Below are 23,058 nucleotides of genomic sequence, written 5' to 3'. Positions count from 1 at the left end.
TGGAAAGTCAGAAGCAGCACTTGCCTACTTCAATATACGGTATTATATTTTGTTGCATCTGTTGTGATGAAGTGGGAATGTTCTTAATATTTTCTCTGAATACTGTGTGGGTGCCTCAGTTTCCCCTGCAAGATGCCAACTGAAGGTGTTGGGGACAAAGAGATCAGGTGGCCTCCTTGTCCAGAAGAGACACAGAGGCCAGAGGAGGGAGTGTCAGTTTGGAGCTGGCTGGGGAAATTGGGAGAGACCCAGAACTTGGTTCTGGGCTCCCCACCCCCCAAGATGGACCTGACAGAGGGGTTCTGTTTTCTGTACCAACAAGCTCTGTTTAAACTGTGTTCCCGTCATCTAATAAACCTTCTGTTTTACTGTCTGGCTGAGAGTCACATCTGACTGCAGAGTTGGGGTGCAGCGACCTCTGGTTGCCCCAGGACCAGCCTGGGCAGACTCACTTTGGAAAGTGCATGACGTGGAAGGGCATGCTGAATGCTCCGAGGTCAGACCCAGGAAGGTGTAAGCTTCTTGCCCTGGAGACAGTATGCTCCGAGAGAGGAGGCTCCCCCAGAGTCCTGACTGGCTTTGTATGGAGATGTTCCAAAGCATCACAGCATCCCCTTCCACACCGTGCACTTCCCAGAAGTCCGCACAGGCACTGACACTCCCTCCTCCGGCCTTTGTCTCTTTTCCAGGCATTAGGAGGCCACCTGATCTCTCTGTTCTCCAACACCTTCAGTTGGCACCTTGCAGGGGAAACTGATTTGGGAGAAATGAAGTAAAAGCTGCCCAAACCGAGCTTGAGCACTCCTGAATTTTGAGGTGTTCAAATCTGGAAGGCAGGTGCTGGGGGTGGGAGAGGGCTGTGGGCTCCATGGGGGAGCATGGCAGCAACTGTCTGGAGCTGCATGGAGCCAGATACGCTGGTCTGAGTGGCACAGTAAGCAGTTTGGGGGTTGGAGAAGAGGTAGGGAGTTCCGGGGGGCAGTCAAGGGACAAGGAGCAGGGGGAGTTGGATGGGGCAGAGGTTCGAAGGGGCAGTCAGGGGACAGGCAGCAATTGGATAGGCATGGGAGTCTAAGAGGTTTATCAGGGGACAGGTAGGGGGTGCGGTCCTGGGGGGGGGAAGTTGGGTGGGGTCTCAGGAGGGGGTAATTGGGGAACAAGGACCAGTGGGGCTTAGATAGGGGGTGGAGGTTCTGGGGGGCAGTTGGGGCAGGGGTCTGGGGAGGGGGCAATCAGCGGACAGAGGCTGGGATTCAAAGGGCTCTGGGCTGCTGGCAGCCACGGGGATCCCAGAGCCCTTTGAATCCCAGCCCCGGCTGGGAGTCAGAGGACTCTGGGCTGCCTGCAACCGCAGGGAGCCCAGAGCCTTTTAAATCCCAGCCGGGGCCGGGAATCAGAGGGCTCTGGGCTGCCCGCTGCGGCGGGGAGCCCAGAACCCTTTAAATCTCAGCCGCTGCTGGGATTTAAAGGGCTCTGGGCTGCCTGCAACCGTGGGGAGCCCGCAGCCCTTAAAAACTCAGCCGCGGCAGGGATTTAAAGGGCTCTGGGCTGCCTGCAACCGGGGGGAGCTGAGACCCTTTTAAATCCCAGCCCCAGCCGGGAATCAGAGGGCTCTGCGCTGCCCGCTGCAGCAGGCAGCCCAGAGCCCTCTGATTCCCGGCCGCGGCTGGGATTTAAAAGGCTCGGGGCTGCCGGGCGCGGCGGGGAGCCCAGCGCCCTCTGTTTCCCCCCCGGGGCTCGTTTTTAATAGGCTGTGGGCTCCCCGCGGTTGCTGGCAGCCCAGAGCCCTTTAAATCCCAGCCGCGGCCGGGAATCAGAGGGCTCTGGGCTGCCTGCTGCAGCGGGAAGCCCAGAGCCCTCTGAGTCCCGGCCGCGGCTGGGATTTAACGGGCTCTGGGCTGCCCGCCGCGGCGGGGAGCCCAGAGCCCTCTGATTCCCGGCCGCGGCTCGGATTTAAAAGGCTCTGGGCTCCCCGTGGTTGCAGGCAGCCCAGAGCCCTTTAAATCCCAGCCGCGGCCGGGAATCAGAGGGCTCTGGGCTGCCTGCTGCGGCGGGGAGCCCAGAGCCCTCTGATTCCCAGCCGCGGCTGGGATTTTAAAAGCTCTGTGCTCCCCGCGGTTGCAGGCAGCCCAGAGCCCTCTGGTTCCCGGCCGCGGCTGGGATTTAAAAGGCTCTGGGCTGCCCGCCGCAGCAGACAGCCCAGAGCCCTCTGAGTCCCGGCGGCGGCTGGGATTTAAAAGGCTCTGGGCTCCCCACGGTTGCAGGCAGCCCAGAGCCCTTTAAATCCCAGCAGCGGCTGAGATTTAAAAGGCTCTGGGCTCCCCGCGGTTGCAGACAGCCCAGAGCCTTTTAAATCCCAGCCGCGGCCGGGAATCAGAGGGCTCTGGGCTGTCTGCTGCGGCGGGCAGCCCAGAGCCTTTTAAATCCCAGCCGCGGCCGGGAATCAGAGGGCTCTGGGCTGCCTGCAACCGCGGGGAGCCCAGAGCCTTTTAAATCTCAGCCGCTGCTGGGATTTAAAGGGCTCTGGGCTGCCTGCAACCGCGGGGAGCCCAGAGCCTTTTAAATCCCAGCCGCCGCCGGGAATCAGGGGGCTCTGGGCTTCCCGCTGCAGCAGGCAGCCCAGAGCCCTCTGATTCCCGGCGGCGGCTGGGATTTAAAGGGCTCTGGGCAGCCCTGGCGGCGGCGGCGGGGGGGCGCTCCAAGCAGGGGAGAAAAAACATTGGTGGGGCAGAGCCCCTGCTTGGGATTTATTCATGGGGCTAAAGCCCCAGAGCCCCATATAAGTCGGCGCCTATGGCTGGGAGTACCTTTCCCAGACCTGAAGAAGAGCTCTGTGTGTCTCAAAAGCTTCTCTCTCTCTCACCAACAGAAGTTGGTCCAATAAAATATATTACCTCACCCACCTTGTCTCTCTAAAAGAAAAATAGTAATTTACTCTTTGCACTTCTCTTGCTGTGGAAATTTGACTAAGTTTTCAACTATTTTAACTTGTAGGTTCTTATACATAAATACAGTGCAGCAATATTTTGCTTGCAAACTTGGTGTAATGCAATGCCTCTGAGTGGATTGTTGGCAGCAAGGATCAAACTTGGGATCTCTGAGTCTTAAAGTATGAATCTCTACAGGTCTGTTGCCTCAAAGGCTGTGTCAGACTCGCACATGTCCACATGTACTCTGATCACTTGGGAGTGCGGGGGAAATAGAGCTAGACTATAAGTGTGTGTTACAAATGCAAAGAACCTGTTTGAAAGCAACTTTCTTTCATTGCAATGAATTTTAAGTCATGGAAGCATTTCTAATCATGTGGGGTTTATGTAACTCTCCTACAAAGTTGATTAAAATAGTCTGTAATCTTCTTACTGTCTTTCTAATACCTTACAGTAATATACTTTTAAAATTCCTTAATAAAATATTATATCAAAAGCAGTTTAAAAAAAGTACTTTCGTACTTACAGTACACTTTTTGCCAATTAGTAAGTAATGTTTATGAAGTTGATATGAGCATACATTAAGGGGGTTTGGTCTTCCACTTCCCATGTCAGACACTAGCTAAACTAGTTATTCCCAGAGTTTTAAAGCAAAGATGATGCATTTTCTTCAGTGTTCACATTATAGTTGAGTAATCCCTTGGTTTTTGTGGGGAGAGGGTAGTTAAGAGCAGTTGTTCAGGGTAGCTATTTCAAAGGCTGGAATAGTAGAATAGCAGGTTAGAAACCATATAAAATCGACCCTTGTGAGTCTTACTTGAGCCAGCAGAAGGGTATGTATTGCATGTTTTGTGAAAGAAGACTTTGCTAAAGGAGTGTACTGGTACAGTGGGAAATGTGGAGGAGGCCTATCACTTAAGAGCCGTATAATTACCTATTACCATAATATCTGAGTGCCTCAGAATTATTAATGAGTTTATTCTCTCAGCATCACTGTGCAGTAGGGAAGTATTATCTCCTTTTTACACATGAGGAACTGAGGCACAGAGAGACTACGTGACTCATCTGTGGTCACACAGGAGGTCTCTGGTGAAGCAAAGCATTGGACCATAGTTTCCAGAGTCTCAGGGTAGTGCCCTCTCTGCCGAACCATCATTCCTGTTCAGGAGATCCTTGTCTGTAAAGTGCCATGCACCACAGTGATGCTGTCTAAATAAGAGAGACTGTAAGTGGTAGGGGTGTTGCATCGCACTCGAGCAGGAACAGAGCCCAAGCAGAGAGAGAGAGAGACAGCGTGTGTGTGTATGCATATGCTTCTTTATTCATTTCCCAGCATGCTCTTATATACAAGATGGTGGCTAATTGATTAATCAAATCAACACAGCTGCAGCTGTAACCCATAGGGTAATTATCCTACACACCTGTATCCTATTTACAATTAGCTGGCCAGTGAGAACAAGCCCAAGGCCAGTCCTTCACACACAACTCCCAGCATAATCAGCTCAGTATCTCACATTCTAATCCCACATCTCCCCCCTCTATTCAAAATAAAGAAGAGGGAAAGGAAAAGAGGATAAAAAACATTCACAAAACATTTCCAACTTATAACATAACACCACAATCTATCTTAGTCTTGTCCAAGAAGTTTAAATTATCATAATAAATATTATGGTGAAAAACTAAAGAACAATAATGTTTAAAACAGATAGGTGCAGGTCCTCAGCTGGTGTAAAATAACACCAGCTGAGGATCTGCCTCAGAGCCTTCAAATAAAATCACAATACACGACCACTAAATAATCTGTTCACAAGCCAAAAATTAAAACCTATATAACCATGCAATCATTAACATATAACCGCAAAAACACCAAACAAACAAAGACAAAATACAACAAACAAGTGATGTGAATTTTACAGGATTCCCCCCTCTCTGTTTTACCAAAGCATTCCTCAGATGTCAGGCGATCAAACTGACACTGAGGATGGGGGGGGGTATTCCCCCTTCTCTGTTAAAAACACATCACTTAACAACAACAACAACAATTCTGGCCAGAAGACATCACAAGACAAAACAAAAAACACAAAACATAACTCTTAATAATAATAATTGCATGGTACACTAAACACAAAATTTCTAGAGCAAGTGATAGAATTGTAAAAACTAAAAAGCAGTTATAGCTTTAACTCTCCAATATAGCTTCTCTAACACAATTTTCAACACAACATCTTGAGAAGCACAAATAAAGACAGTAAACAAGTTGGACATTCTGTAGTGAATGTGTCATAAGAATAAAATCTGTGAGGCAATTTCTATAAAAAACATCACATACTGATTTAAAGGCAGCTGCAAAGCAGTCTGAGTTAACTCCCAAGTCTTAAAAATTTAAAAACAAAACAAAAAACCTTTCCATTTAGCAACACTGTTCTCTTATTAAAACTAAGTTCTTATATATTTTAACATGCACTCAATGGCACAGAGATAGTGTTTTCTTTAGAAGGAAAGGCAGCTGTTCATGCTTGAAGAGAACTCCTACTAAAGTTCTGCAGCTGCCTGAGAGACCTTGATCTTCTCCACCCCCACCTCCAGCTTGATTTCAAAGTTCCAAGCTCCTCCTTGTTTCACAGCATGGAGTCTAGAGGACTCTGGTAATTGTAGGGGAAGTAACAATCCCACATGATGATCTCCCGGGCAGTCTTAAGGATCTCAACACTTGCTGTACTCAATGTCCTGGAAATCAACATCATTAACTGGTAAGACCTGGTCTCCCTCCTGCAGCCTGCCCTGCTCCGCGATGCATATCTTCCGCTTCCACAGCGGTTTCCATGGCAACTGCTCTGCCCTTTCTGCGACTTATAGCCGCTCTTCCCTGGGCTCAGCCTCCCTTTTAACTGCTCTGCCCTTCTTTCGCGACTTATAGCCGCCCTTCTTCTCCGCGACTTATAGCCGCCGCTTATCTCTGCGACTTATAGCCGCCCTTCTTCTCTGCGACTTATAGCCGCTCTTCCCTGGGCTCCCTTTTCAGACGCCCTGCAGCTTGCCGCTCACCACTGAGTTCAGGTGCGCCTCCTTTCTTTTTGGGACTTCCTGCGGCTCCTAGCCATGCAACACTGAACTCAGGTGCGCCTCTTTTCGGACGCCCTGCGGCCGCTGCTTCGACTCTGAGCTCAGGTGCGCCTCCTTTCTTATTGGGCTTTCTTGCGGCTCCTAGCCACGCAACACTGAGCTCAGGCACGTCTCCTTTTTCTCAGGCCATCGGCATCAATGCCCGCAGCTTCTCCGCCATTTGTTGCATCGCACTCGAGCAGGAACAGAGCCCAAGCAGAGAGAGAGAGAGACAGCGTGTGTGTGTATGCATATGCTTCTTTATTCATTTCCCAGCATGCTCTTATATACAAGATGGTGGCTAATTGATTAATCAAATCAACACAGCTGCAGCTGTAACCCATAGGGTAATTATCCTACACACCTGTATCCTATTTACAATTAGCTGGCCAGTGAGAACAAGCCCAAGGCCAGTCCTTCACACACAACTCCCAGCATAATCAGCTCAGTATCTCACATTCTAATCCCACATAGGGGGCAGGGAATAGAAACCTGTAATGAAGGAGGAGGGGAAGAGTCAATTAAATTTTCTTCCAACGGGGCTGACCTAATGCCCTAAGCTAACATGCACAGAGGTGAGTGATAGTCATCAGTCCTTCCCCCAAAAATGTCTTAAGGCTTATTTTGCTTGACAGTTGTTCAAGGTATCAATTCTTATATAAAATTATCTGTATCTTCTAGGTGATAAAACAGGAACAAGACCAGAGTAAGTATGTTTAGTATTCCTCTTTACGTTCTACAGTAAAGTTCCAGTTTCTAAGTTTTCACTTAGAAAATAGTGAAGCTTTAAAATGTTTCTCCTATTTTGTTTCTTTGGCCTTTAAAAATGCCTATATACTATGAAGATGCAATTATCACTGTTAAATACGTTATGGGAGTTGACTGTTCTGATTAAATTTTGTAGGACTCAAATAGGTGGAGAGGGGGTCACTGTCCCATAAACCACAAAATACAGATCCAGTGTTTCTGGTTATTAGTAATTAGTTTGTAATAGCACCAAAGGTGTGCTAGATGCTTTCCAAATGCAGAGGGGGCATGGTCCCTGTCTAGAGGCATATGTAACCTTAAATGTGCTTAGTTTAGCTTCATGTAGAAAGTTGTATTTAGTAGCTGGAGTTCAGAACAGAGAGAGAGGACTCCTGTGGTCTCTCTGTTCCTGACTCTCTTGCAGACTCGTTACATGTTTTTTGGAAAATCTCATCATACTCATCTGTAAAACTAAACTCTTGCAAAACACTGAAGAAGTTGGTCCAATCAGATATTACCTCACCCATCGTATCTCAGTGAAGAATTAAGTAAGTTGGTGCAGTTCTTCACAATTGGTTTTATAAAACGAAATTCAAATCATTATTACTTATTATAGTATTCATAAATTTAGATACATACTTGAACAGCAGAATGAATATTTACAGCTCTTTGACTGTTTAGTAGTGGGGTAAAGTTGTTTAAAAGTACTCTGTGTCTGTGTATGCATATGTTATCTTTTGGCAGAGATAGTAAAGCACTGAAGGATGAAAATCTACCTCTACTAATCTGTCAAGATGTAGAAAATCTCCAGTAAGTATTTTCCTTATACTAGTTGGGATAACCAAATAATTATGTTGTCATGCTTTAAAGTAACAAGTGGTTTAATCACACTTTTAAAAATTGTTTTAGATAGTGAGGATACACTGCTTATCTTTTGAAGGTACAAGATATTTAGAGGGTTATCTTTTGTTGAAGTTCCAGTTTTAGAATGTTGGGGGTGATGGTGAAATTATAGGTTTCAGAGTAGCAGCCGTGTTAGTCTGTATCTGCAAAAAGAACAGGAGTACTTGTGGCACCTTAAAGACTAACATTTATTTTAGCATGAGCTTTCATGAGCTGCAGCTCACTTCTTCGATAAATTTGTTAGTCTTTAAGGTGCCACAAGTACTCCTGTTCTTTTTGGTGAAATTATAGAATGTTGCAGTTCTGTAAAAGAGGCAAAAGCCAAAATTATCACTCAGTATTGGTGGTTTGGGATTTCATCAAGATTAATTTTATTTTTATTAAAACAATACTCAAGAGGTAAAACATTTGTGTGCTTTAAATGTAACAAAATAAACTTCTGCTTCCAACTTTTTTCAGGAAATTTGTGAAAGAACAAAAACAAGTGCAGGAAGAAATTAGTAGAATGTCTTCCAAAGCAATGCTTAAAGTACAGGAAGATATTAAAGCTTTGAAACAGCTTTTGTCAGTGGCTGCTAGTGGACTACAGAGAAACACTCTTAATATTGACAAATTGAAAATAGAAACTGCCCAGGTATGTTAACAAACAAGTATCATTTTATTAGCTCAGATCAGTAAGCATATGATTTCACATAAGGTGAGAGGCATTCAGTGTTGTCAATCACTCTAATATTAGAAGCTCAAATTATTTGTATATTGACCAGAAAATAGAATCTTAGACTTTCAGGTGAGAAGGGACCATTATAATCGTCTAGTCTGACCTCCTGCACAAGGCAGGCCACAGAATCTCACCCACCCACTCCTGTATCAAACCCCTAACCTATGTCTGAGCTATTGAAATCTTCAAATTGTGATTTAAAGACTTCAAAGTGCAGAGAATCCACCAACAAGTGACCTGTGCCCCACGCTGCAGAGGAAGGCGAAACCCCCCCAGGGCCTCTGCCAATCTGCCCTGGAGGAAAATTCCTTCCTGACCCCAAATATGGCGATCAGCTAAATCCTGAGCATGTGGGCAAGACTCAGCAGCCAGACACCCAGGAAAGAATTCTCTGTAGTAACTCAGATCCCACCCAAAATAATTTTACAGATGAAAGGTTGGATCACTTCTTGTAAATCTTAAGGATATATCTACCCAGCAAAGAAAAAACAGTGTCTGGCCTGTGCCAGCCGACTCAGGGTGGTGGGGCTTGAACTATAAGGGGCTGTTTCATTGCAGTATACAGTGTTAGGCTCAGGCTGTAGTCAAGGCTCAAGGACCATGCAGGGTGGGAGGGTTCTAGGGTTTGGGCTCCAGCCTTAGCCAGGAAGTCTACATAGCAGTGAAACAGTCCTGCAGCCTGAGACCTGCAAGCCCGAGTCAGCTGGCACAGGCTAGCCATGGATTTTTCTTCACTATGTAGACATATCTCGAGATTCCCAAGAGAAGAATACTGAAAATAGAAATCCTATAATCACTTGTATAGTCAGATGATGGGATATTAATTACGAAGTCAGTAAAGCAGCAGTAAAAATTGAATTTTCTTTATTAAAAGCATGGCACTTAAGTCTGGATCTAGTTTATTTTGTCACCTTCTTATATTGCTCACTTGGGAAATATTTCTGCAGGGCAGTGTCTCTTAGTATAGAAGCGGATTAGAGATCATGCTTTGATTATCCTAAGTGGAAGCAATCAAAATAAATTGAATCTGCATTTTCTTTCATGTTTGACATTTCATAAAATCTAATTATCACTGTAAACATTAGACTTTAATAAATGTGGCATTTTCAAATCAATCTGGAATGAAACAAGAATACCTTATCTTCTGTTTGTTAGCAGTTGTGAGAGCTAGAAATAACTTCCTTGCTGTCAGACTAGTTTGTGGTCTGTTCAATCCCAGCATACTAGTATCTATTCTTTTCAGTCACTGAAGGTTCTAGGTTGTAAGAAAGCAATGAAATAAACACAAATGTTTAGATAGTTTTCACTTTGTCTTGCAATTGTACATTGTTCTATACAACATGCACTTGGTATGTAGCTAACTTTAAGTGGGATGCTTGTCAGTCTAAGTCTTCACTTGGGAGGACTGTGGCAAGGTAAATGCTGCTAGCCTCTAAATCGCTTCCTTAAATTCAGAGGTAAAGGAACTGTAGCACTTTATTTTTCACTACACTCTTCAGGATTTTGCTTGCTTTGCTACTACTAACTATGGTATGTAATCTATCACTTAAATCAGCCTCTGTACCAGATGACTGTAGGATAGCTAATGTAATGCCAATTTAAAAAAGAGGAAATGCTGGCAGTTACTGAAATTAAGCTTATTGGCCTGTATCCGGCAAATTGGTTGAAACTAGAACAGAATTATCAGTTGCATAGATGAACACAGTATGTTGTGAAGGAGTCAGTATGCCTTTTGTAAAGGGAGATGATGCCTGGCCAATCTATTAAAGATTTTTGAGGGTGTCAGCAAATATGTGGACAAGGGTGATGCACTGGATATATTTGCTAGAACTTTCAGGAAGCATTTAACAAGGTCCCTCACAAAATGCTCTTAAGTAAAGTAAGCGGTCATGGGATCAGAGGGAAGATTGTCTCATGGATCACTAAGTGGTTAAAAGGCAGGAAACAAAGGCTAGGAATAAATTATCAATTTTAAATTGGAGAGAGATTAATAGCAGAGTAGTCCCCCCAGGATCTGTACTGAGACAGATGCTGTTCAATATATTCATAAATTATTTGAAAAAAAGAGGTAAACAATGAGGCGGCAAAATTTGCAGATGATACAAAATTACTCAAGATAATTAAGTTCAAAGCAGACTGTGAAGACTTGCAAAGGGATTTCACAAAACTGGGTGATGGAGCAACAAAATGGCAGATGAAATTCAGTGTGGATAAATGCAAAGTAATGTACATTTGTAGGAAAATCGCAACTCCACATACGAAATGATAGGATCTAAATTAGTTATTTCCACTCAAGAAAGATATGTTGGAGTCATGCTGGATAGTTCTCTGAAAACATCTGCTCAATATGCAGCAGCAGTCAAAAAAGCAAACAATGTTAGGAACCATTAGGAAAGGGACAGATAATAAGACAGAAAATATCATAATGCCACTATATAAATCCACGGTACACCCATAGCAGTTCTGGTTGCCTCATCTCAAAAAAGATAGTTTAGAACTGGAAAAAGTACAGAGAGAGGCAACAAAAATTATTAGGGATATGGAACTGCTTCCATATGAGATATTAAAAAGACTGGGACTGTTCATCTTGGAAAAGAGATGATCATGGAGGGGGATATGATAAAGTCTATAAAATTGTGAAAGGTGTGGAGAAAGTGAATAGCGATGTGTTAGTTACCCCTTCACATAACACAAGAATATCCTGGGGTCACCCAATGAAATTAATAGGCGACAGTTTTAAAACAAAAGGAAAATACTTCTTCACACATTGCAGTCAACCTGGGAAACTTGTTGCCATAGGATGTTTAAAGGCCAAAAGTATGACTATGTTCAAAAAAGAATTACCCGTATTTTTCCATGTATAAGACGCCCCCATGTATAAGACGCCCCCCACTTTTCTAACCCAAAATTCAGAAATCAATATTTTAAACATAGAACACATTTTTATTTAGTAATTAGGCAACATTTACATACCAGTACTATGATATTATGCATCACACTTAGCTTTGAGCAAATCACTTTATTCAGCCTCTATTGCATCACTGCTTCTTCTTCATCACTATTAGTTTCGAACATACCAGTTTCTTCAACTTCTATTGCATACTGCTGTCTACTGAGTCACTGTCTATATATATGAGATCATCCTCAGTTCCGTCCATGGCATTGCTGATTCCACATTTCTTGAAGGACTTCACAATCACCTTTTGTTTGACGCCATACCATGAGTTTAGAACCCAATTGCTAACCTCAGTAATGGTTGGTTTTGTCACTCTTCCTGTCGGTGTCAAGTTACCACCTGCTTTTTGAATCCATCTACTCCATTCTTCTCTCATCAGGGCTTTAAATGGCTTGTTGATTGAAACATCTAGTGGCTGTAGCTGACCTGTAAATCCACCAGGAATAACTGCTAGCTGTGTTCGCAAATCCGATGCAACCCTTTTTGTCTTTTCTGTTAAATGTGCTCGGAACTGATCAAAGACAAGTAGAGCTGGCTTCTTTAAGAGCCCTCCAGGTCTTCTGGACCAAACCTTTGCAAACCAAATGGCCATAATGTCTTCATTCATCCATCCCTTCTCATGAACTTGCACAATAATGCCAGGTGGTATGGTCTCTTTAGGATATGTTTTCCTCTTAAAAATAAGCATAGGAGGCAGTTTAGTACCATCTGCACAGCATGAAAGCACAGCAGTATAGTGTGTCTTTTCATGGCCACTTGTTTTGATTGCCACTGTTTTGATTCCTTTCACATCAACAGTTCTGTTGGAAGGCACATCAAAATTGAGAGGCACCTCATCCATGTTTGCAATCTGACTTGGTTCAAAATCATATTTTTTCCGAAGTTGTATGACATAGGAGTGAAACTGTTGGATTTTATCCTCATAAACTGGTGGCATTTTCTGTGCTAACTTTGTTCGTGCTCTCATGGCCAACCCTTCTCTCCTCATGAAATTGAAGCACCATTTTGCCTTTCCTGTAAAATCAACAATCTTCATTTCGCTTGCAAACATTCTTGCCTGATATTGAATAAGCTTGGTTGACACACATAAGCCACTCTGGCACTGCTCCATAATCCAAGTCTTAAGCCTCTGCTCCAAGTTTGGCCATTTTGCTGGTTTTCCTCTTAAGGCCTTCTTCTTTTTTGGCATCTTAAGGAGTTGTTCTTCCTGTTTTCTCCACTGTCTGATCATACACTCAGTGGGAGGAGGTCCAAACTGTGTCTCTGCAGCTCTATTTCCATGCTCTTCTGCATAACTGATTACATTCAGTTTGAATTTTGTAGAGTAAGACATTCGCTTATTTATTTTTTTTATTTTCCGACATCTTTATGGGCTCAGAACGCTCCGACAATACCGGTCCCTGTCGCATCTGCGCACTGCCTACGCGCTCTCCACCTCCAACGGGATGTGTTCCAATTGGTTTGTTCAGCATCAGCTGACATCAGTTACATAAGGCTCCTGATTGGAGGAAGCCTGTTTGCAGAGACAAGCTACCAGTTTCCCTCCTGATTGGAGGTTAGTGATTGGCAGGGCCAGCTCCAGGCATCAGCTGAGCAAGCTGGTGCTTGGGGCGGCATATTCTATGGGGTGGCATTCCACCCAATCCTAGGGCAGCATGGCCATTTTTTTTGTTTTTGGTTTGCTGCTCCGGCTGTGCTGCAGGTGTCCCCCCTGACTTTGCCGCTCAGGCCCAGGAAGAGGACGCCGAGGTAGGGGTAGAGGGAACGAGGAGGGCCCGGCGCCCCGGCTGGTCTCCGGCCCTGGCCCTGCCCGGCTCCTGCCGCGTCCCTCCCCAGCGGCCCGGCCCCGCGTCCCCGGCCGCCCGGCTCCAGCCCCGGCCCCGCGTCCCCGGCCGCCCGGCTCCGGCCCCGCTGCCCCGGCTCCGGCCCCGCCTCCGGTAGTGCGCATCCGGGCACTGCGGCGGCCGCGACCCCACCTACCGGATGCCCGGCTCCGGACACTGCCTGGCCCCATGGCTCCAGCCGCCCGGCTCCTGCTCTTTTGCCACGCGGCCGGGCTCCGGCAGTGCGGGTTCAGGCGCGGCGGCAGCCCCGGCTGCCCGGCTCCAGCTCTGGCTGCGTGGCTCTGGCCACCTGGCTCCCGCCACATCCTCCGGCTGCGCGACTCCTGCCCTGCCCCGCGTCCCGGGCTCCCAGCTCCAGCCGCGGCTAGACTGTAGCGCCGCCAGCCATGTCCAGGAAGCGCGGTAAGGGGGTAGGGAGGGGGTGTTGGAGAGAGGGCAGGGGAGTTTGGGGGTGGGGGGGTGGATAGGGGCTTACTTCCGTGTATAAGACGACCCTCAATTTTTAGTCTAACGATTTTAGGAAAAAGTATAGTCTTATACACGGAAAAATATGGTATATACTTTCCTGTAGGATATGTCCATCATGTAGCCAAGATGGTCAGGGACTCAACCCCATACTCTGGGTGTCCTTAAGCCTCTAAGTGCCAGAAGCGGCGACTTAGAGGATGGCGGGATGGATCACTCAGTAATTGTCCTGGCTTGTTCATTCCCTCTGGAGCATCTGGTATTGGCCACTGTTTGAAGACTGGATATTGCGCTAGATGCACCAGTGGTCTGATGCAGTATGGGTGTTCTTATGAAACCAGTCTACGTGTGATTTGTACTCTAAAATGAAAATGATGCTAGTCCTATGTCTTGTAATAAAGTACTTTCTTCAAATATAAAATAATAGTGGTTTCTAAAAGTTCAGTGGTATGTTCCCATAGAAGAATACAGTGAATACAGTTTTTTTCTTCTGCTTCCACAGGGGATGTGTTTTCAGATTTTGATTAGTCAAAACAGCTAAGAATAATCAAGTCCAGAACTAAATAACGAGAAATTCTTATTACTACAGTTATTAGAAGGTACTACGGTCAAATCACAGAAGTGTGTATCCTGTGATGATGATACTCTGGGAAGTCCGTCAGGAAGGATTTAGTGGAAAAGTTATAAATAAATTGTAAACTATTGGCTGTGCTCTTTTAAAAATAGACAATCGGGTAATCTGTTCTCCTGTTTCTTCTTTTTAGGTGTGCTATTTCCTCCCATTCCCCTAATCTTCTCTATTGAAGTCTAGGAACAAATCTCAAATTATTTTAGATGAAGTGGAAATTAAAGTTTAATTGTGATAGTATAGTACAGCATTTCCTAAACTTTTTTGAAAACTGAATCCCCTTTCAGGAAAGTGAAACCAATTGTTCCCTCTTCAGCATTGCTATGTGTTGTGTTAAAGTCCTGTCCATCTTAATGTGTGTGTCTTTGGCAACCCCAGTCCCTGACATTCCAAGTTTTGAAAATATCTCATTTAGCAGATTTACACATCCGTGCCTGAAGGTTTAACGTTAATTAAACACTGCATGCCAAAAACACATCCAAGGAAAGAGCCCTCTGTGAAGAAGTAGTAGTGTTCGATTTTTTTTTTCCTTCAGAATTCATCTTTCTTATAGAACTATAGCATGTAGTCCTTTGTTTTATTCACTTCATTTGCTTATTTAGGAACTGAAGAATGCAGAAATAGCATTAAGAACACAGAAAACTCCTCCTGGTCTTCAACATGAAAATTCAGCCCCAGCAGAGTAAGTTACTGTATCTTACAGAAACTTGTATTTACCATCAAAAATACCTTACTGTCTGTCTTATAAATAGATTTGTACATTGCAATGTGTAATCTATTACTCCTTTGATAGAGGCATCTGATAATATTTAAGTATACCTATAAAAACATTACACATTAAATAATTAAAACGGGTTGGCAACCTTTCAGAAGTGGTGTGCCAAATCTTCATTTATTCACTGTAATTTAAGTTTTTGCATGCCAGTAATACATTTTAACATTTTTACAAGATCTTTCTTTAAGTCTATAATATATAACTAAAATATTGTTGAATGTAAAGTAAATAAGGTTTTTAAAATGTTTAAGAAACTTCATTTAAAATTAAATTAAAATTCAGAGCTCTCTGGACCAGTGGCCAGGACCCGGGCAGTGTGAGTGCCACTGAAAATCAGCTTGCATGCTGCCTTCGGCACCCATGCCATAGGTTGCCTACCCCTGAATTAAAATCACAAATTGACCCAGCATCAGAGGATTCAAACATGGCATCCTATCCCCTACATTGGCCAGCAGTGGAGAGGAAACCATCTTTATTTAGTACTCTTTGTCTCCCTTTACAATGTGAACTGTATACACTTCTGTTTTATGCTAATATGTGGGGTTTTTTGTGTTTTTGTTTTTTTTGTTTTTTTGTTCTATGCCTTATTGCATGTACTGCATGTTTTACTGAACAAAAGTAACAGTAAAAAATCAATCTTAACAGATTCATACATCACTTTCAGGCAGAGGCAACACACGTTTTCTAGCATTGGAAGAAGAGTAATATAAAATATGCTTACTGGAATACTGACCACTGCTTAAAATTATATTGATAAATCCTGCAGTTGGTGTAGACCTAAATAGTAAAAATGAAGTTGCAAAGGAGGGAAATTCAACCAGTGTGATCTGATTCTTCTATTCTAGCTACTTCAGGATCTTGGTTGAACAGTTTGAAGTACAGCTGCAGCACTACAGACAGCAAATTGAAGAACTGGAAAATCATCTTGCCACTCAAGCAAACAATTCACATATAACTCCACAAGGTAAAAAGTTCAACTTTAATGTTTTTACATAAATTCTTAAATATTGTGTGTGTAGGAAATGCATATTAGTTATTTTACTCTTTAACTATCAGGGTTCTTTAGTTAACTTTCAGAAATTATTGTTCATATGGATGTTGAAGTCACCCAATACAGTAAGTTTTAGGAACTTAAGCACCAGCTCAGACAACTTTGACAGGAAGCCTGGGGCCTGAATTCCTGCTTTAATTCTATCTTGGGACTAGCACCAGGTGGATAAACTGAAAGCATTTCAGTTATGTTTAGGAAGAGACCTGCATCTGAAATATTGTGCAAAAACACAGCTATCCTACTTATTTGACCTTTTTGGCTTACTGTGCCCCTATGGACAGAGCTAGATTAACGTTGGTCCAGTGGTTATATCTAGTCATGTTTTGGAACTACACACAGCATTGAGGGCCTCCTCTGTGGCTACATCATGGATGGTTAACTTTTTAGTGAACTTTGAATATTCAGTGTCATGAAATTTTGGGTTTTAAATAAGCATTCACAAATACAAGAAAATTTGGCTCATTTTGATGCATCTTTTATTAGTATTGACAAGACATACTGGCCCAATAGAGCTAAAATTTGGGCAGGTGGAATTCAAGTAAGAGGACAAATAGGCAAAATTTTGTGAATATCATTCCCAAATATAATTTTGTCCATTGTTCACTTGTTAATAAGTCCAGACTCCTCTTTAAATAGAAAATATTACTTTACTCTCCCACAGCTCCTTTTGTTTGTTTTACAGGAAATATAGTGCTTTTTATTTTTTTCTTCCTAGGTTTGCAGCAAGTTGCATCATAGAGCTGGTTGTTTTACCCTTGTTGCAGTATAAATACTAAATTAATTAATTTGTCTCAATATTGCAGTAAGATTATGAATTTATTTGTTGATGTACATGTTTTACAGATTTGTCTATGGCTATGCAGAAAATTTATCAAACATTTGTAGCTCTAGCTGCACAACTTCAATCAATACATGAAAATGTAAAGGTAGGTTATACTTCAAGAATAATATTTTCATATGTATTTCATAATCAACATTTCTGTAACACTTCTCCTTTCTGTTTTTTAAACAGAGTTGATTTAAAGTATTCATTTAAGCTTTTTTAAAGTGATGCTGCAAATAAAAAGTTCATTCTCTAATGTGAGAGCTGGAACATATCTGGTTCAAGCAGTGAGAGAGGCTGGCTTAAACTATTTGTTATAAAAGTGGCAGGAGCGGTGACTGCTGTATTTAAGGTTACATAATATTTTCCATTTATTCCACTGTCTTTTCAATTGCTCGTAACTTTCTGAAATTTTGGGGGCGGACATTTTCTATACTTGCTGTTTGGCCAATGAGTGTGTGTTTGGTTTTTTTTTTTGACAATTCAAGCACAAATGGGTTAATCATTTGAATATGAGCAGAATCAGGGGAAGATACAGCTTTCCAGTTATAAAGTAATTTTGCAAAATAGCCCTTGAGTGTTGTGTTGAAAACAGCATTCTGGGTTCATTGCTGGTTGAGATTCAGTGGCTTCTTTAGTACAGCCTCTGCACACCAAAAAAATAAAATATGCAATATGGCCTATTCTCATTCATACCCACAAAAAGATTTTTTTAGATCAGTAGAGAAGACTGTAGTAAGACAATTCTCACATTGTGTAAATTCCTCAAATTTCACATATCCTTGTTGCGATTGCGGCTATATCTGTGCAATTTATGAATTCTCTATGAAATTTTGAACTCATGTGCCAGGCTGTAAATTTCATTTTGAGTGTGCAGCCTTTTACCTACTCTGTGATCTGTTTGCCTGCATGTTGGGTTGAGATTCCAGAGGCCGGTGGTAAAAGCATAACAAAATAGTCGTTCTGCTGAAGTGCTCTTCATCAATAGGCTAGCTCCTCATACCCAGGGGAACTCCTGTGTCAAGGGAGATGATGCCATGGCAATGAAATCAGGTGGCAAGGGTTTGTGCTCATGTGGGGAAGCTGGCAGGAATGTCACATGATAAAGGAGGGGCTAAAAGATTTAAAAGGGCAGAAGCTGGTCTGATCAGGAGCCATTTTTCTCTAGTCCATGAGGGAGAGACCAGCAGTTTAATTGCTGATCACTAGAGCCCTGCAAATCTGCGGATATCCGCTTTGTATCCACAGATGCAGATATCTGCAGACCATTTTTTCAGATCACAGCGCGGTTGTGGATGCAAATTTCGTATCCACATAGGGCTCTGCAGCCAGGGCTGCCCGGGGGGGGCAAGTGGGGCAATTTGCTCCGGGCTCCGCAGGGGCCCCCACGAGAACGGCTAAGGCTCCTGCCTCAGCCCGACCCCGCCTGCCGCCCCTCTCCCGGAGCCTCAGCGCATCCAGGAGCGTCACTGAACAGCGCTGCAGCATGGCTTCCGCAGGGCCTGAGCTCCTCTCTGCTCAGAGCCGTGTGGTAAGGGGGTGGGGCTGCAAGCTTTATGCTGAGCGGCTTCTCCCCTTACCACGCAGCTCTGAGCGGGAAGGGGCTCAGGCCCCACCAGAGCCATGCTGTGCTGATGTTCAGGGATGCTCCTGAATGTGATGCGCTGATGTGCTGGGTGTGTGGGAAGCTGGGGGTAAGAGGCTGGGGATGGGGCTGGGGGGTTGGATGAGGGGCAGGGAGTCCCAGGGACAGGGAGGGGGCAGAGGTTGGGGAGGGGCGGACAGGGAACGGGGAGGGGGTTAGATCGTGGGTGTTCCGGGGGTCTGTCAGGACTCAGCCGGGCAGTCAGGGAGCAGGGGTGGGGTCCCGGGGTGGTGGTTGGGGAGGGTCTCTGGGGGAGGTGAGGGGACAAGGAGCAGGATGGGTCCAGGGATTCTTAGGGGGGCGGGCAGTTGGGGGACAGGAATTGGGTGGGGGTTGGATAGGGGGCAGGGAATCCCAGGGACAGTCAGGGCACAGGGAGGGGGCAGAGGTTGGGGGGGCCGGTCAGCGGACGGGGAAGGGGGTGGTTGGATTGTGGGTGTTCCAGGGGTCTGTCAGGACTCAGCAGGGGGGTAGATAGGGGTCGGGGCAGTCAGGGGACAGGGAGCAGGGGTGGGGTCCCGGGGTGGTGGGGGGGGGTGGAGTCTCTGGGGGAGGTGAGGCGACAAGGAGCAGGATGGGTTGGGGATTCTGAGGGGGGGCGGGCAGTTGGGGGACAGGAAGTGGGTGGGGGTCGGATAGGGGGCAGGGCCAGGCTGTTTGGGAGGCACAGCCTTCCCTACCCTAAAGCTCATTCAGCAGTTTGAGGCTTGCAGAAGAGCCAAGCTGTTAGCTTTTCCATTAGGGCTACCATCCCTTTCACTTCTCAAATGCCAAATTATAGTCTACATGTAATTTCAGTGCCATAGGGAGATTCATGTCAGGGGAGGGTAGCTTCATTTAAAATTAGCCACTGGGGGAGGGATCAAATGAGAAGAGCAACATCCGACACCACCTAGCTCCTTCCCAACCCTACCAAGGGAGACCCCCCCATCCCCTGAGGCTTCAGAGGGGTTAATTCAGTGGTTCTCAAACTTTTGTCCTGGTGACCCCTTTCACATAGCAAACCTCTGAGTGCGACCCCCCCCCTTATATAAAAAAGTGTTTTTAATTTATATTTAACACTATTATAAATGCTGGAGGCAAAGCGGGGTTTGAGGTGGAGGCTGACAGCTCGCGACTCCCAGTAATAACCTCGTGACCCCCTGAGGGGTCCCGACCCCCATTTTGAGAACCTCTGGGTTAATTTAATTTTAGCACTCTGTGTCCATTCATATGCATGTGCTATTTTGAGCATTTCCGTTTTCACAACATAGGCTCACCCCAGATTCTGGAACAAGCTCAAATGCTCAGTTCGTGGAGTATGTACATAAGCTATACTAAAGACAAACCCACAGTAACCATCTCCAGTTTGTGAGGGACCCCAGGGAGCCAGTCTCTAGGAAACAGATAAATGCATGGAAGTTAAGTCATTAATGGCTATTAGCCAGGATAGGTAAGGAATGGTGTCCCTAGCCTCTGTTTGTCAGAAGGTGAAGATGGTTGGCAGGAGAGAGATCACTTGATCATTACCTGTTAGGTTCACTCCCCCTGGGGCACTTGGCATTGGCCGTTGTCGTTAGACAGGATGCTGGACTGGATGGACCTCTGGTTTGACCCCGTATGGCTGTTCTGATGTTCTAACCTAAATGAACCCAAAGTTATGGAGACAGATATGAGTCAAGGAAGCCAGCAGAGTATCAGAAACTTGGAAAAATCTCTGACTGGATGGTCTCAGGCGTTTGGTCACAAGCTGAGGTGGTTCAAAAGTTTTGGATTTTTTTTTTAAGCAGAATTTTTTTTATTGTTTCTTTAAACAATCAAACACAGCAAGCAGCAAATATTTGGCCACACACTTCTGAAACCCCAAACCATATTCAGGTTTTGGCAAACTAATTTCAGCTTTTCAATTAAAAAAACCACAACAAATTTTGAAGGAAAGCAGACATTGTCTGTGGTTTTTTTTTTTTCCTGCTTTTTAAAAAACCCTAGTTTTCGATCCAAAAAAAGTTTTGACGGAAAATATTTGTCCAACCCTTTTAATGAGCTTTAGTGCCTTTTGGCACTAGCTGATGCTGAGAGCCAGTGAGACCTTGTAAAAAAGTTTTCTCAAAACTTGGTTTGTGCCAAGATGCGGAAGGTTTATTTTTCCCAGGGCCGCCCGTGGGGGTGGGGCAAGTGGGGCAATTTGCCCCGGGCCCCGCAGGGGCCCCCACGAGAATATAGTATTGCATTTTTTTTTTTTGCTTTGCCCCAGGACTCCTGAATCCTCTGAGCGGCCCTGTCTGCAGCACACGCTCACCCGAACAGAGCTGCTGTCACCCAGCCTGCAGGCTCTAGCTCAGTTCTCTGAATCACGCAACAGTGTGCTAGGCATTCTGGGAGGAGTTGTCCCCAGCTGGCTTGGAAGGAGGTGGTAGACTACAACTCCCTATTGGGAGTGAGCCAAGCACCATTTTGAGGGTGGGGTTGTTCTTTAAACAAGCAGGTGGCAATGGCTGCATGCATTAGAGGGTGCAGCTTAGGGGAGGGCGGCACTGCATAGAAGGACCCAGAATTGTAGCCTTACTGCCCAGAGCGGGGAAGGAGGTACGGCAGGGGCAGAATGGGCGGCAAGGCAGGAGGTCTCTGGGGAGAAGTGGGACTGGGGACGAGGGGCAGTTGCGGGGGCTTGACACCACCCTGCATCACTGCTGCAAAGTGACCTGTGGAGCTATTTAGAGTCCTGCAAATCCGTGGATATCTGATGTGGATACCCGCATACCATTTTTGTGGATCATGGATACACCTTTTTGTATCCATGCAAGGCTTTATTGATTGCTTGAGCAGATGAAATGGGGTAGGGATGGGAGTGAATCCCAAGAGGACTGGGAAATGGGAGATGCTGTATTTCCTTCAGTACAGAAAGAAGGAAAAAATAAGTAAGAAGGGTTAAAAAACAAAGAAAGCAAAGGGCAGCAATAAGGGTTCTGAAGTTCAGCATGTTTTCCCACTCAGTGATACTGAATGCCAAAATAAGATATTAAATAAGTTATGTTACTACATAAAGATTATATTCTACTTGGGACCAAATCCTGCCCTGATGTAAATCAAGTGCAACTATATGGATTTATACCAGTTGAGGATTTGGCCTTGATCTTTGTGGAAAGTCTTTTAGTTGACATCTGTGATTAGCTCCAGATTGGTGGTAACATGTAGTCATAAACAGAAAATTAATTCAATCCTCTCCAAATCATGAGTTTAACACCCCTAAACTAATATGACAAATGTTTCTTTAATTATATTAAAATGTATTTAACTGTTAACTTGCCCCATGACTAAACTATTCAGTTCTTACCTCAGATGTACTGAACTAAAATGACTTCCCTCTCCTTCTCTTTCAGATGCTCAAAGACCAATACCTTGGCTACAGGAAAACCTTTCTGGGAGATGCTATGGATGTGTTTGAGGCAAGACGAGCAGAAGCTAAGAAATGGCAGAGTGCCCCACGTGTTATTACGGGACCAACCCCTTTCAGCAACATACCAAATGCAGCAGCCGTTGCCATGGCTGCCACACTTTCTCAGCAGCAACAGCCTGCTACAGGTCTGAATGCATTCAAGTTATAGATTACTAGTGTTACAACAATAGTCAATTTGTGTAAATTTTTATATAAGGTCTTCCTTTGTGTTAGCTTAAAAATAAAAAAATTGTAAGTTATCAATACATAGCTAATAAAAAATGCAGGGTAGACTTAGCAATAATTATATACCAGATAGATATTTAATCTTGTGAATTTATTTGTATTAGTGATATTTACTGTATTCCTCTAATTACCCCTTGGAATGTGAGTCTTCATTCTTAAATGACATCTCTGAATATGAGTAATATAGCATCTTTCCAAAATTGTATGATTGTATAGTAAACGATTTTCAAATTGGGGGGGAGGGAGGATTGAATCCAAATGCATATTACATTTTTCTTATGTAAAATGAATGATGCATTTTTTTATATAGCACTTTGAAATTGTAAATTGAATCATGCTACAAAACAGAGGATAGTGGAGCTTAAGTATGTAGAGTAGAGGGAAAGAATGCTTGGCCCATTGTTTCTTGTTTTTCTAATTTCTTTGGAAAGATGGTACTGAAACAGTTGCTAACAGGCCATTTGCTGTTGTGACTGAACAAGAATGAAAAAGTGTGTGTGAAACACATCAAGGGTGTGTGTTTTGGCCCAATGTACATGTGAGGTGAGGTGACTGGACAGGAAAGGAAGCCACTTAAGCTGTCTTAGTTGACATTGTCAAAATGCACTCCTAGTCATATTAACCAAAATTTTCAAAGCTGGGTGCCTGAAGATAGGCATCTTGATAGAAGTGGCCTGATTTTTTTTCAAAGGGACTGTGCATCTCACATTGTCACCCTTGGAAAAATCCAACCATGTTAATGGCAGATGCACAGTCCTTTGAAAAAAAACCATGCGCTTCTGTTAAGCAGCCTGAACACAGTTTTAGGAGCTG

The 23,058-nt window shown here is 44.4% G+C and overlaps 1 protein-coding gene across 2 annotated transcripts in view; it reads left to right on the top strand.

Annotated features, from left to right (window-relative positions):
* The window catches only part of NUP58 (nucleoporin 58), a 61,286-nt gene that overhangs the window by 17,023 nt on the left and 21,205 nt on the right, over nucleotides 1-23,058 (top strand). For both annotated transcript variants that reach the window (XM_045017349.1, XM_045017342.1), the window contains exons 7-13: nucleotides 6,711-6,735; nucleotides 7,521-7,586; nucleotides 8,139-8,313; nucleotides 14,893-14,972; nucleotides 15,911-16,029; nucleotides 16,960-17,042; nucleotides 21,944-22,145. In XM_045017349.1, the coding sequence (XP_044873284.1) occupies nucleotides 6,711-6,735; nucleotides 7,521-7,586; nucleotides 8,139-8,313; nucleotides 14,893-14,972; nucleotides 15,911-16,029; nucleotides 16,960-17,042; nucleotides 21,944-22,145 (750 nt within the window). The remainder of the gene's footprint in view (nucleotides 1-6,710; nucleotides 6,736-7,520; nucleotides 7,587-8,138; nucleotides 8,314-14,892; nucleotides 14,973-15,910; nucleotides 16,030-16,959; nucleotides 17,043-21,943; nucleotides 22,146-23,058) is intronic.

Source organism: Mauremys mutica, chromosome 1, assembly GCF_020497125.1.
Source record: "Mauremys mutica isolate MM-2020 ecotype Southern chromosome 1, ASM2049712v1, whole genome shotgun sequence".
Taxonomy (NCBI): Eukaryota; Metazoa; Chordata; order Testudines; family Geoemydidae; genus Mauremys; species Mauremys mutica.
Note: the sequence above shows the minus strand (reverse complement) of the source record. Positions and strands in the feature narration are given on the sequence as shown.